At 57.6% G+C, this 15,055-nt stretch overlaps 1 protein-coding gene across 1 annotated transcript; it reads right to left on the reverse strand.

The window, feature by feature from the left end:
* Window positions 1–2,137: 2,137 nt before the first annotated feature.
* Window positions 2,138–12,842, reverse strand: LOC137149709 (digestive cysteine proteinase 1-like). The gene is made up of 11 exons (XM_067543279.1): window positions 12,766–12,842; window positions 11,638–11,697; window positions 9,902–9,994; window positions 9,044–9,216; window positions 8,144–8,384; window positions 6,889–7,090; window positions 5,857–6,050; window positions 5,247–5,338; window positions 4,560–4,721; window positions 3,563–3,752; window positions 2,138–2,825 (listed from the first exon to the last, which is right to left on the reverse strand). Exons 1-11 carry the CDS (start codon window positions 12,815–12,817, stop codon window positions 2,638–2,640), a joined length of 1,647 nt encoding a protein of 548 aa, XP_067399380.1. The 5' UTR covers window positions 12,818–12,842; the 3' UTR covers window positions 2,138–2,637.
* Window positions 12,843–15,055: the final 2,213 nt, after the last annotated feature.

Here is a 15,055-nt window from a genome sequence, read left to right on the forward strand (position 1 = left end):
CTTCTCTGCTTTTCCAAGTGCAGCAGAAATGGGCTTCCTCACCTGTGCGTGCACCAGCATGATCATCAGTATGGTCATTTTGGGGACTAGGGGGCTCGGGGGGGGGGGAACTCCTCACTGCAGCTGGCTGGTTTTCTCAGCTTGCTGTCACAGAACGCCTGTGCTCACCCTGTTCCTTCATTACTGGAAATGTCAGCAGCGCTGCCAGGCAATGCAGGGCTAGGTGCAAAGGTCAGTTGCTGGGAGCAAACAGAAATGAACGTGTCCTGGGCCACCCTACGCTGGCAGACAGTGGAGGGGACGGGGGGAATTTTGTCTTCCCTTTTGGGGGAGGCCAGCTGCAATGTTTGTTATGGGGGCTGTATGGAAAGTGCCACCGGTGTGCATACAGTTCTGCTGATGGGCCTCTGCTGGGGCTAGTCTGAGACTTCGTCTACGAATGTTTCAGCTGGGCTGAGGTCCGGGTGATGCTCATCACACACGGGGCACTGCACAGCAGACCTCGGGTCTGGTAGAGCTGGGGCAACACTAGTTTTGGTAGAACCAAAGCAAAGAAGGACGGTCGCGCCTTGAATTGATACCAGGTGGGCTTTCCTTAAGGCTAATTCAGGCTGGGCCTGCCTGCACTATTGCTGAGGACCCCTGATCCAGCCATCCCTCTCCTGCAGTCCCAGCAGAGGAAGTCCTCAGCTAACTCTGGAAAGTTTCCTTGAACCCAAAGTCACAGGCTGTGGCTGTTCAGGCCACCACTGCCCTTTCACCCCCTGTGCGGGTGTCCCTCCAGACTGTGTCCAAGGAGTTCCTGTTCAAACTCCTTTTCCTGGAGGAAAGGACAACCCCGAGCAAGGCAGTGCCTATAGCCAGGGCGTGCTGGGTGTCCACCCCACGCAAGGCAGAACAGGTTGTTAGCACAGGTGACCTGATAGGCTGCAACGGGGTCTGGGAGCAAGCAGACTGGAGTTGCTAGACATAGGGCCCCTGGCCTGGAATCCGGAGAAGTGGCCCAGGCCTGGGTTCCCCTAGAAGCCACTGGGGAAGCGGCACAGAACCTGGCCTTGGACCGGAAGACTGTCTGCAGTGGCATGAGGACAGCTGATCCAGGGAGGACTTGGATACCCTGGAAGGGGAGAACCATGGTGACCTAGCCAGAGGGCTGAACCAGGAAGAGGGGGCACCCTGCGTTCCTGGGTGGGGGCACGATGCCAGGAAGGGGCATCGGACTGGAGTGGAGCAAATCCCCAGATGTGGCCAAAAGGAGGTGCCCCAAGGGTGAGTGAACCCTGTGACGCAGGGACAGAACCTCGGTGTGTGTAAACAGGCAAAGCTCCATTGATGGCCATGGAGCCATTCTGACTCTCACCGCCCCAGTGGATTTAGCTGTTTGGACTCTCTGCTGCACCAAAGTGATCCCTGCTCGCTGAGAGAGTCTGGCTGTTAGCAGGAGCGGGGCTGGATGAGCCTAGGGAGGGGGTCGCTTTGGTTCCAGGAGCCCTGAGCTGCAAGGTCTTTTCCCCCTCGCCTCTTCCATGGCGAGGCAGCGGCAGGGGCAGTAGGAACGCTGAGTTGGAGAGGAGCTGCGTGCGCCTGCCCTAGCAGGAGGGGTTCCCTGCTCCGATCCCTGGGGCGGTGCTGGGCAGCCTCACGGACACGGTAGGGTAGTGGCTCTCAACCTTTAAAGACGACTGTACCCCTTTCAGGAATCTGATTTGTCTCGCGTTCCCCAAGTTTCACCTCACTTAAGAACTTACAAAATCAGACATAAAAATAGCGCAGTGGCACAGCGCGCTGTTACTGAAAAACTGCCTCCGTTCTCATTTCTACCATCTCATTATAAAATCAATCCCCTGGAATACAAATATTGGGCGTGCATTGCAGCGTAGAGTACACGAGCAGTATAAACAAGTCCATTGCCTGTACCACGCTCTACTTTGTACTGACTTCGCTGGTGCTTTTCATGTAGCCTGTCGTAAAACTAGGCAAATATCTAGATGAGCTGATGTGGCCCCTGGAAGACGGTTGCGTGCCCTCAGGGGTACATGTACCCATGGTTGAGAGCCACTGCTGTAGGACCAGGCCCGTCTAAACCCAACTTCCCCCAGCTCCTCCCTTAAACACACAGACACGGCAAATTTCTCTTCTAAAATTTATTGTCTGCAGTGATATCCTGGCTCTCTCCAGGGACTCTTCTGTGGTGCAGTGGAGCCGAGACCTTAGCTATGCCTGCTTCCATATTCCTCAGTGGCCCTGCCTCGCTCTCCCAGCATATGTAGTCCACCATCTCCCCCACTCACGACTTTACACGCTAGTTGCACTGTGGCAGGGGTGCTTGGTGCACAGACACTCATCAGCGGGGCCGTTCTGAGGCCATCGGAGGTGCAGAGGGCCTCAGCTGCCTTGGGTTTGGAGAACACTCAGCATCTCACAGGGCCTTGAGTGAACCAGCCCCGCTGTGGCGCTGATGATGCATTAAATACTCGGGGAGGGGGAGTGATCTTCCCTAGTCAGAGGGATGCTTTCAGGCCTCCAACCTGTTCAAGTAACTGGAGTCGAGGGGGAGCTCCGTGGGTCTCTCTCTCCAGGGCTAGCTGGTCTCTTGGGTGAGGCTGGGGGAACCGGCCCTGCACCCGGTGTCAGCTGTCAGGCCAGGACGGGGTACGTTGCAGCCGTCGCCACCCCGCAGTTGTTGTCCTTCATGGACATGAGGATGTAGCCGTCGTTGCCCCAGTAGGTGGACCAGGAGTTTTTGATGAGCCAATAGCTCTCCCCTTGCAGGACCCCGTAGCCCACGGCCAGCACCGCATGGTCCAGCTCCATGCTCTTGTTGCCTAGGAGAAAGGAGGAGATTTAGTCTTTCTCTGGTGGGAGGCCAGAGACTCGGTGGTGGGAGGTTCCTGCACGCAGGGGAGGCCAGCAGGTCCTGTCTTGTGCAGAAGAACCACCCTACATGTCTTTGTCGCTGCACCCACTAGTAGATTGATCATGTTACCGCCGTATGGGCTTTCGTCTAGAGGGGAATGAATAAGGGGGGGCTATGAAAATGGGTAAAAGATAATGCCTGGCAGGGAAGCTCAATGTCAGCCGGGAACAACCGGCTGCCCAATGAATTTAAAAAGGTAACGTTTTAAAAACCTGCTTTTTTATGCAATGCATGAGCAGCCTGCGGAACTCCTGGCCACAGGAGATCACTGAGGCCCCGCGTTTAGCAAGTGTCAGAGGATTGGGCATAGAGAGGGAACAGTCACAGTGAGGTTAGGCGGGGACGGGGTAAAAGAGAAGAGCTATGAATCCTCTTGCTTTCGAGCACCAGGCAGCCACTCTCTGCGTGGGGGGAGGGCAAAGCTCCCCCCATGGGTAGGTTGTTCCACGAGGGGGTTTCTTGCACCCTCCTCTGATGCAGCTGGGGGGATGGGAGCCGCGGCGAGATGCACCACTGGTCTGATCTCGCTGTGGCAGGACTTGATGCAGCTGCCCTTGCTGGTGCCTCCAATGAATCTGGCTCTGTCCAATGTGAGACCATCAACGTCCTCCCCCAGCAGAGACCCTCGTCCCCCCCCAGACTCACCGCAGGTAGGTTCGTAGTAGACACCGTTGGCATAGAACGCAAAGGACTTGGGGGAGGCGTCGATGTTCACGGCCACTGGGCCATGCTTGTAGAGCGCAGCTTTCAGGGCTGTGACGTTCCCAGGGTCTACGTTAATGTAGCCAGCAACCCTGGCGACGAGCTCGGACTGGTTGTAGTGGCAGTAGCCGTTCTGGAGGGGAAAGACAAATGCAGAACCCTGCACATGGGCCAGGTCTCTCCTTCCTTCCCTAGGCCAGGACACCAGGGCAGAGGAGACAAGGCAAGGCCTGGCCCGGGGGACCCCATCAGTGCTGGGCTGTCCCGTCTGTTAACGCTCCCCCTGGCGAAGGAAGAAGTTTCCCTGCTCCTGCTGGAGATCCACTGGACCCAGATCACAGCCCCCTCTCCTCCCTGCCTGCTGAACAGTCTCAGGGTTTGGATCCGAACAGCCCAGAGTGACGGGTCCTGTGCTCCTTTCAATCCACCGCCAGGGTGACGAGGCGTGAGTGCCAGCCGCCGTGCAGGCCCTGACGCACAAGGCCAATGTCGCATTGAGCTCACTGGAGCGGCTCTCATGGGAAGTTACTCCCGTCCGTGAGGGGGGGCAGAACTGGAGCTCTGGCTAGGTACTTCCACAGCCCCTGGCGCTGTAACCGCTCCGCCTCTCGCAGCCAGCCGGGGCCGCAGGGCAGCGCTGAGTCCGTTCTACGGCTGGGGCGCAGAAGGGGGGGCGGCTCTGCACCCTCATCTGCATTTGTGGGCAGGGGGAGCTGCAGCTGCTCAGCGCCTCCGCAAAGGTCCGGCCGGGGGTGATTTGCCTGTGGGCACAGAGGGAGCCTGGCAGAGCCGGGGACTGAACCCAGGTCCCTGGACACTGCTTTAACCACAAGGCCATCTTGCCTCTGCCAGGCCTGGTAGTCTCTGGAGTGGAAGCACCCGTCACCCGACAGCGTGGAGAGGGGCTCGGTGTCTCCTCTGACGCTGGCCCCGGACTCACCTGGCCCATGTACGGCCCGTAGGACTCGGTGCTGGCGATGCCCCCGTGCTTCATCATCCACTCGTACGCCAGCCACTCCTCGCCGCCATCGCAGGCGTGGTTCCCGAAGCCCCAGGAGCAGTCAATCAGGACTTGCTGGGACAGCGGGGTCAGCACTCCGGTCTGGGGGGCAGGCAGGAGAAAGTCAGGGTCCCTGCCCGAGAGCGCTGGAGTCCCTTGGTCGATGCCCAGGGGAGATGGGGCTTCCCTGGCTCAGGGAGGGGTCAGTTGTCTCGCCTCCTCCAGGAGAAACAGCCACAGGTTCCCTCCAGGCGCTGCCTCCACCTGGGGCCCGTGCCCAGGGGGTCACTGGATTGTGCCCGGGTGCCCGCTCATTCAAGGACATTTTTGCCCCCCGCATTGCTCCCTCTCCCCAAGGTGCGGGGTGGCCTCTGCTTCCCCGGTGTGTTGTGTCTAGCAAGTGCCACATCTCACAACTGCTCTTTATGGGCAGCCAGAGGCCGTCCACAGAGCCAGGCTGTTTTCCCCTCCCGTGCTGCGACCTTAATGCCCGGGGTGGATTCTCCCGTCCGGCGGATCGGCCCAGCGTAGGAGACTGACACGTGGCTGTGGGCTCCGCTGCCCTGGGCTACCTGGAAGACTCTGAACTGCTCCTGCCCCAGACCGGCAAGGCAGGCGGGTTCTCACCTTGAGAAACAAGGCCCCCTCCATCGCCCCGGTGGTAGCAAAGCTCCAGCAGGAGCCGCAGACGGCCTGGTCCTTCACTGGGGTGACGGCACCTGGAGAGGGAGAGGTTACCGGGCGGGACGAGGGACAAGGTTACCGGGCGGGGCGGTTTGCATTTAAGTAAGTTGGGATTTTTTAAAATCTTCCCCGTTCTTCCGTGAGAAAGAAAAGTTCCTTTTCACAGAAAGCGACTGACCCCACGGAGGCCATTTGTGGGGCTTGAACCTGGGACCCTCAGAGCTAAAAACAGGTGCCTCGGCTGCCTGAGCTAAAAAGAGGCTTCATAATAAGCAGAGGCGGCATGAGACTCAAACCTCTTCTGTGGCCCCCTCTCTAGAGAGGGCCATGGCCTGTGCCCTTACTGTGGGTTACACTGGCTCTGGTCAGGCTCTCCCTGCCCTCCCTGCCCCGCGTGTGGAGAGCACAGAGCTGGTTTTCGGGGGGACCCATTTTCCCTTCTTAGGCTGTGACACGCAGCAGCTCCAGATGAGCCCCTGGGGCAGGGCTTAGACTCCCTGCTTCTCCAGGGGAAGGTTAGGCGGGGAGGCAGACCACGGCAAGTCTCACTCACCGTACAGCCTCCAGTCCAGGCTCTCCGGCAGGGCCAGGCTCTTGTATCTCTCCGCCGGGAACGGCTGCCCGTTGTTGGGAGCCCCGCTCTTCAGCCGCCCCCTCAGCACGGCCATCTCCTCCGGGGTGCGGTCGGCCAGGTGGTTCACCACCAGTTTGTAGGGCAGGTTGGCCCGATTCTTGGAGTGGATGTACCTGGGAGGGGGTGAACGCAGGGAAGAGAGGGAGCCGGGCAGCATTGGCTATTGCAGCCAGTAACCCCAAAAAACCAACCGGCCTCCCAGACAATCCTAACAAGCCGGGGCAGCTCCTAGCTATGCCAGGGCGCATGGGAGAAGCCATCCCAGGAGAAGCGTCCTCCTCCCACCTGCTGAGGTTAGCTGATTGGGGACGGCTAATCTGGAGTCTGGAGAAACTCAGCCTTGTAAAGAGAGGGAAGAGCCTGGGGCAGTATCTGGGCCAGGCTCTATGGGCCGTGATGGAGGCTGCTGGTTTTAACTGCAGAGCAGTCGCCCCTTAGCACTTCTCCAAGGAGCGCTGGCCATGCCAGAGACTCAGCCTGCGTCACTTCACGCCATTTGGGGAATTCCCTTGTCTTGGGGCTGCCCCACGGGTGGTGGGGGAGGCCAGGGGTTTGCAGCCAAACTTCCAGCCCCGGGTGGAGATGCCTGGGGCGGGATTTTCGGCGGGACTTGAGCGTCCCTCACTCCAAGAGCTGCGGTTGTTCGGCACCTCTGAAAAAACTGAGCCCGATGGGTCCCAAGCTGGATGCCCAAAGATAATCACACTGGGAAACTGTGTCCTGGATTCTTTTCAGGCATAAGACGCAGCGAAACCTGTGAGCGAGGCCACGCTGACTCCCTTCGTGAGAGAGTGCCCCGGCGCACATCAGACCGGGCAAGAGTCTCTTCCCGCGTTATTCGAAGACACTGCTATCCAGCAACCAGCTTTTTTGCTGGTCCCTTGCGTCTTTCCTTGAGACGCTTAAGCAAACCCTCTTGTCCCTCCTTTTCATTCCTGGATAGCCCCGTACCTCATGTTGTGGATGAAGGTGCGTTTCCTGTGCTCCATCTCCTTCTTACTGCTGTACGTCTTCCTGAACTTCGCCTTGTAGTGGTGGAACAGCCGGTAATGGGCTCTGTCTGTGTCTTGAACTCTCCCCACAAATTCCTGCATCGGATTGGCCAGGATCTGGTGCTCCGGCCCTGCGCCAGGCCAGTGCTCACACTTTAGACCTAGAACAGAGGCAGAAGCAATGGTCATTGACAAGTTTGTGGCAGGCACAGGTTATCCCTGGAGCAGACGGGCAGGGCAAAAGTTACCAAGAGGGGGACTGACTTTATCTGATCAATCATAAGGAAGATGCATCTTCACCAGTTAACTTCTTGCTGCAGCATAAAGTTCTGGCTGGTTTATAGGTTACTGCTTGACTACTAGCTAGTATAGGGCTGAATTGTGGTGGGTAGGTCAGTGTGCTAGTGTCAGCCAAGGTAGAGACTAGGCCAGATTTTGCTGTTATACTGGTGTTAATCTGGAGTAATTCCCTTGCAATCGCGGGGGAGGAAGGTTACATCAGTGAAAATCCAGGGTAAGAGCAGAATCTGGCACGGTACCAGTTGTTCGCTTTGTTACAGAAGGATGGCGAGCTCTTTTCTAGTCCGTTTATCCAGTTACGTTTTAGAACCGTAGGGTCGAGGACGGGGAGGTTTGGGTAGAGGGAGCATCTGTATCCGCTAGGAAATTCCCAGGGCGTGGGGTTTTTTTTTCCCTCAAAACCCTCCCCAGTGGAAGCCAATGGTACTGCATGTGCTGATGGCACCTAATCCACACCGTGGCGTGAGACCAGTGCGCAGGCAGTGCTAGAGCAATCTGGCCTCTCCAGTAGAGCTCATCAGAAGGGAGTCAGAAAAGCGGAGGCACAGGGAGCCTGGCATCAGTTAGCGGCTGAGGTTCTGGGCGGCTCTCACCGGCTAAGGGGCCGTATGGAAGTGTTCATGCTCATCTGCCCCGTGCACATTCACACCCAGCGTTTGCCAGCCAGCGTCTGCAGGGCAAGGATCTTTCAGTCTGCACGGATCACCCACAGGACTGCAGAGCCGTCTGCACGGGCATTGCTCGGCTTTCCAAGCACAGACCTGGGAGTCCCTTGAGAACCAACCCATTTGCTTAGCACTGCTCTACCAATTCGTGCTTGCGTGGTGTGGAGGGGCTGTGCAGTGTCTCACCTGGATACTTGTGCTGGGGGTGGCATCGGGAACCCTCTAGGCTAGGGCAGCAGGTGCACTCACCTTGCGGGAGGCTGAAGACCCCGGCGGGGAAGCTGCGGGAGAAGCTGCTGTAGTCGATTTCGTACTTGTCGTAGTGGGAGCCCAGCAGGCTGTTGAAGCCCCTCATCTCGTAGTGGACGGGCACGGGGCCCTCGGCAGAGCTGGCCACCCACAGGGTGTAGACGTTTTTCTTCTGGCCCCAGTAGGAAATGTTCTGCAGCATGGCGCAGAGCTGCCCTCCGTAGTACTCCACCCGCACGGGCTGGGGAGACAATGGGGCTGGGGTCAGTGCTGCCCAATGCTTCTGAATGAGGCGGGAGAGCTGAACGCTGGAGCGAGAGCTGCACCGCGGTGCTAAGACAAGGCCCTGCCCGCGGAGCTCTGGCCAGCAGCCGTGTGAGCGCTGAGCGGCAGGACGGAGGCTAGCCTGTAGCCGTCACGCTAGCCCATGCCACGCGTTCACTTCTCATGTTTGGAAACCTGAGGTCTAGTTGCAGGCCAGTCCTCCCCTTCTTGGGGGACATTCTCCCTGGTCACACAGAGGAAGGACTCCCTGGACCCCTCTCCACTTGTGCACCCATGGAAGAGACAGTCAGCTCCCCATTCAGCCCTGGCACAAGCTCCGCTGACATGAGTGGCAAGGTCCCTCCCTTAGAGCAGGGCTGGGTCTGGCCCTGTGCTCGTAATGTCACTGCCAGGGAAAGGGGTGGGCTGGCTAAATGACCCGTCGTGCACTAGTCTGCTACAGAGCCCCACGGCACGTGTGCTATGGAAGGTTGCTGCACCCTGGCCAGCGGCTCTGTGGTCTGGAGCAGGGCGAGGTCACTAGCGGGTCTCCCGGCGGGAAGGAGCCCATTCACTGAGCAGGATGCCTGGTGTCCGGGGCCCTGCCTCGGCAGGTTCCACGAGACGGGGGCTCACCTGGAAGCCGTCCAGGAGGGGGAAGACGCTCTGCGGGCTGATTAGATCCCCGGCGGTGCCGTTGACCCGGAAGCACTTCTGAACGTTTGCCTCGGTTTCTGTGGTTTCCGGGGTCACCTTGAAACTGGCGCCAAAGGGCTCCATGGAGCCAAGCTGATACGTGATGACTTGGCCTGCAGGGACGCACCCAGGGCAAGCGGTTACTGTAGACGGTGACAGCCCTCCAGGGGAGCAATGGGGGGGGGCCCTCAAGTAGGAGTAAACAGGGTGCTCCCAGCGGCAGGATCAGGGCCCCGGAACCTCCCTCCTGCTTCCCACTCCTTCGCCAGTGGAGCTACCCTGGCGTAGTGCTGGGAGCAGAGGAGAGGCAAAGCAGGGCCCCTGTTGCTGGACAGGGGAGGGTGGCCAGTTTGTGGCAGCAGCTGTGACCTGAAGCCATTAGCTGCTTTCTAGCAAAGAAACACTGGCTAAACCGGAGCTGTATGCACTGTGGGCCTAATCCCAGGCATCCTGGCTTGGATTTCCCTCTGTTCTTGCTCAGGCAGACGCCCCCAGCCTTCACTGGCAACATGCTAGGGCCAGGCCCTATGCTTTGGGGTGCAGCTAGGAGCTAATGCTGGAAGATCCCTTGATCTGCACCACCCAGCTGACCTCCTAACCTTAGCCTGAAGGGGCGAGGCTCAGGTGCTGTGTCTTGGGGGGGGGGTGCTCTGCCCCCTCCTACAGAGACACACCCACCGCCCTAGATGCACTCACAGGAGAGAGCCAGACACGGGCCATCCCTTCAGTCTGGGGAAGGGGAGAAGGACATGCCCTACCTGCCGGGACCGCTACCCCAACGGGGCCCCAGTTACCTACCGTGGTAGTACTGGATACGGCTCTGTCCTCCGGTCAGGTTGTACCAGGCTTCGAAGGGCTCCTCGATTTCAGCATAGGGCAGGCGGATGACCCCTGCAGGACACAAGGTGATGGGAACCAGAGCAGGCAGAGTCTGTCCCATGGAGACAGAGGGACAAGGTCGCATTCACGGTTAATCGCCTTAGAGACGGTATCCACAGGCCATGCGCTTGGACAGGGCCGTCAGCTGCAGGGCGAAGGCAGGGGAAGCCAACTACTGTCTGATTTTAAACGCAGGAGGGCCTAATCCTGAGCCCCGGCTCACTCTGCAGCCAGGCAAACTCTCCCTGAAGCCAGTGGGAGGGTGTAAAAGCCAAGCAAGGGACTGTCCCGGTGTGCTCTAGCCTGCTTTCACGGCCCAGCATTTGCAGTGCAAATCATTGTTCAGGGCTGCGAGGTCATGGCAGATTTAGGGTGGGGGCTGGGGCAGCGCAGAGGGACGTTTCAGACCCCAGAGACCTCCCTTCTAGAGAGGGATGAACCCGAACCCACCTCCTGGGCCCAGGGCACTTGCCCGGCTGAGATTGTAAGTTTCAGTTTGTCTCCTCTCAAAGCCCGGTTATACAGGGGTCCTAACCAAACCCCTCCAGAGGGGAAACAGCTCATTTGCCAGGGTGCAGGAGGGGCTAGAGGTGGGGACCGTGGGATTTAAGGTTGTTTAAATATGTGATTGAACAAAATGATGTGGCTGGCACCTCCTCCTGAGTGCACTGAGAAATTGGCACTGAAGCCCCTCCCCCCCCACCTGTGGGCTCTGCTGCAGTGTATAGTGTTAGCAGCACTGGAAACAAAGCTGATAAGAACAGGGGGGATGGAACATACCAGCCCCCTCCTGCCTTTGTGGCAGGTAAGCCCGCAGCTCTGCTTTTGCAGGAGCACGGGGTGATGTTGTGGCTTCTGCAGCATTACTTTCCTCCCTGCTCTTCGGAACCTCCACAGGAGTGTGGCATCCAACCCCAGGTCTTTGCAGGTCTCCTTTCAATAAAGGAGGTGCAACCTGCTTTCTAAATGTAAAGATGGAACCAACCATATTAGAGCAGGCGGGGCTCAGAGCCCTGCATCTGCACTGCTGTGTGTGTTGTGGCTGGTGAGGGAGTCTGATCTGAATCCCTAGATCCAGCCCCAGCCATGCAGCTTTCGTGTCTGGGACACCTCCTGAGCCAGGAGGGGATTGATTTCCCACTATGGCTGACATCGCAAGAGAAGAGCTAACCCCCGAGGGAGCTGGGATCTCAGAGGGCCCGGTGGCTCCTGAACTCTTGTACCCAGACCCCAGGCTAAACGTGACTTGGCTCTGAGCACCCCCTCTGCCCTGCCTCTCTAGCCGTACTTTGGGCCATATTTTCAAAGGTATTGAGGTGCAAAAGCTGCAGATCAGCACCTAGGGGGATTTTCAGAAGCGCCGAGGCACCAAACTCCCCTTGATTTCAAGTGGAAGTTAGGTGCCCGTCCTACTTCAGCGTTTGTGGAAATCCCACTAGGCCCCTATCTGCACCTCTAGGCACCTTAAACACCTGTGAAACTCTGTCCTTGTGTGATTCCACAGCACCTTCCAGGCAAGGACCTCCAAGCACTTTGCAAATATTAATTAAGCCTCAGAACTGCTCTCCTTAAGGCACCACTGTTGGAGAGACATCCTCCCCAGCCCTGGGACAGCCCCCAATACACACAGGGCCAACCCCAGCGTGGAGCATTACCTGTAACATGATAGACATCTCCGAACTTGGGGACCGGCTGCAGGAGTTTGCCCTCTGCTCCTGGAAGAGAAGAATCATCTTATTCCCCTGTGGGAGCCTCTTTGTTTCACTCCTCTGCGCCCCCAAGACCAGCCCAGAGATGTGAAGCCCTCACAGCTTTCCAGGGGCCGTGCACAGTGTCTATCCCTGCCAGATGCAGTCTGGGTGACAGTGCCTTAGTCAGAAGAGCGGGAAGGAAACTCGGCCGGCTCGTCGCCTGGAGCTGATCCCTCTGAGAACCCCAAGCTGGGGATGGATGATTCCCAGCTGCCTAGTCGGGGGCTTGCCCGGGGGCTCATGTGAATCCCAGGGACGAGGAGATGAGCATGGCCTGCCCAGGGGTTCTCACGCTCTCTCTCCCCACCTGCCTGCCAGCAGCACCGGACCCCACCGGCTACTCCCCAGAATTAGCTCCGTTACACACCTCCGTGCCCAATCCACACGCCTGCGGTGTCCCACTCCCCCAGACCAAGTCAGAGGCCCAACGGGACCAGGCCCACCGAGTGAGCGTCTGGGGTGTGGGATCAATCCTTGGCTTCCCTGCCGCAGGTCAGCGCTCAGTGTCCCAGAAAGCAACCGCATCTACCGTCGACTGCAGTACCAGCCCGGGCCAGAACGAGGGAGGCCTCCGAGAATCCCTGGATTTTCAGTTCCTTCCCCACCCCCCCAGCTCCTCCCCACAACTACTTTCCACTGGGGAAAGCTCCCGCCACCCCCAGAAGCCAGAGCTCAGAAGTCAGAGCCCAGGGCAGACCCTTTAAAGTGGGTGCGGTGCCCCTCGGGGCAGAGAACAGCCAGGACTCGGTGGGCCTGGCTATAAAGGGGGATTCTTGACGGAGGCTGCTGGAGGCCGACAGACACAGTGGGACTTGCAGACTCAAGCTCCCAGACTGAGAGACGGACGCCGCCTGTGCTGCTCAGCGGCACCACGCAGCCCCCCTCGGTCTGGGCCTGGCCTCTGGAGTCACAGAAGGGACAGCCAAGCACCATGACCTGTTCAGCATTCGCCACCCCTCCAGTCACTTGTGTCCTTTTCTGTAGCCTCCAATATACCGGGTGGGGCTGGGATTAGCAGGGAGAAAAACTCACCTTGGCAACAGCTCCACCACAGAAAGCCCAGCATCCATTGGAGGGTCCCCATCCCTGCAAGGTGTGCAGCCAGGCACTCCCTCACTCCGCCTCTGCAAGCTGAACCTCCCAGAACCACCCTAAAAAAGAGGCTGGATGTAAATAACCGGCAGCCTGTCAACCAATGGGGAAAGTCGGTTTTCGCCTGCCCCAGGGGCGGGTTAAAAAAATGTTGCTGAAGTCAAGAATCGTGAAGGGGCAGGGCCGGGCGGTTTCTTTGCACCCCGCCTATTGGCTGCTGAAGGTCGAGTGTTTGAAGCCGCAGCTCAGGATGTGTCCAGCGTGCGCATTGCAAGACAATCGCTGTCAGACAGATCGAGGCCAAAAGAAGCTGTCCCTGAGTTCAGGGCTGGGATGGGGAGTGGCGCGTGCGGGAGTTGCTGAAGTCCTCAGACACGTCCGGTTGCAGTGATGACTAGGCTCTAGAAGTTGGCCGTGCTGCATCATTTTTGCTTTAGTCTCTGCATGCCATGACGCCCACTCAGGGTCTCACCATGCAGATCTCCCTGGCCAGTGTTTCAGTACTTCAGTTATGGGTGCCATAGACAAACAGATTGTGGCGTGACCCCATGCTATTGCTCCTTCAAGATCCCCTCACCCCCCTGTTTCTCTCCTCCACACCGTTTGTTTCCATCTGATGTTGGAACCGTTCTCCGGCTGCCAAGGAGAATGCTGTTTGTTTGTCTGGAGCCTGGCATTACACATTTCTCTAGGCATTAGGAGTAAAATTTGCAAGAGCAGGTATTTTGAGGATATCAGCTGGGGAGAAGGGTGCAACTTGAGACACCATAGGTTTGCAGAGGTGCTGTGCGCCTGCAGCTCCGGTTGAAGTCAACGTGGGCACCCAAAGTCAGCGGCCCCTTTTGAAAATGTGCCTCAGGGCGCTGCATAACGTCCAGCATCGGACGCCAAGAATCTCTGTATAAACATCTAGGTTGAACCCCTCCCGCTGTGACTCGTTATCTGGGAGAGATGCTGAATGCTTTGTGTCTGACTCATCCCTGAGCTTTCAGTCAGTGGCAACAGCTTGTCAGGCTGATTATATGTTTGGTTGGTTGGTTGTTAATTTAAAAAAAAAACCCAGAATAAATAAGAATGAATAAAGAATGCAGAAAAGGGAAAACGCTTAGTAACTAGTTCACAGGTAGCCTTCACTTGCTTCCATCCCAAGGCCACCCACGAGCGCTTTTTCATCCAGCTATGTCAGTATGTTCTTTGGAACCCAAAACAAAGCCGATAAGAGCTCTGCTTTCTCTACCAGATCCTCCTGGTTCATGCTTACGCTTGTAAGTAATTCAGGCCAAATTCTGCTCTGTTTCCCGGTGTAAAGCTGGAGTGATTCCACTCAGGTCCATGGAGTTACTTGGGCTTTTCAGCAGGGTAGGGGAAAGCAGAATCCACGTTGTTGATTTTAAGAGCCTCGGGGGTTAATCCTGATATGTTTATATTGTGTGAGCACCAAGCGGCCACCATCTAAGGACCCAGCCCCATTGTGCGAAGCACTGTACACACCCAGAAAGACAGTCCATTGCCCACAGAGCTCACAATCTAAGTGTAAGGCAAGACGCAACAAGCAGAGAGGGGGAATAGACGTCCAGCTTTCTCCAAGAACTGATTTGGTGCCACGAAGCCTCTCACATCAGCCACAGGCTGGATACGGGCTCTGAGTCCAGCTCATCTTCTCTCTGGCAGCCTGGATGGCTGCGGGGACTCAGTGCATCAGCACGTGCGGGCTGCTTTCCCTGAAGGTGTTTGTCAGGGTTGCTCAAGCCGACTGGCTCTGACGGAGGAAGCAGAGCCAGGCTCGTCCCTTAATTAATTTGAAGGGCTAAAATTTCTGCTAAGCCTCACGGCAACAAACCCTCAGAACGTTTCTGGTGAAGTCCCGTGTGAACCGTTTGTCGCGATGAAGGGCCAGGAACCGTTCTGCAGGGCTGTGCAAAGTCAAGTGCAAGAGAAAGAGAAGAAGCGGCCACTGGCCGTGGGGCTTGGAGATCACAAGGCGAGAGAACGGGGCTGAAGGTGAAGCCGGCATCCCTGAAAGGCGGCCCCTATCTGGGCGACTGCCACATGTTGCCATTGCAGCTGCTAGCGCTAGTCACAACACCGTTGTCAGAGCCAATGTCGGATGGGCAAGAGAAACACCCAGAATACAGAGCAGAGGTTGGATTCTTTGCCCACGTGGTGTGTTGATGAGCCCCAGCAAAACTCGTTCTGGATTGTTTTTTCCATCTCCTAAAAGGCAGAGAAA

The sequence above is a fragment of the Emydura macquarii genome, unplaced genomic scaffold (genome assembly GCF_026122565.2).
Source record: "Emydura macquarii macquarii isolate MOO-44397 ecotype Brisbane River unplaced genomic scaffold, CSIRO-AGI_Emac_v2 contig_820, whole genome shotgun sequence".
In the NCBI taxonomy this organism is placed as follows: Eukaryota; Metazoa; Chordata; order Testudines; family Chelidae; genus Emydura; species Emydura macquarii.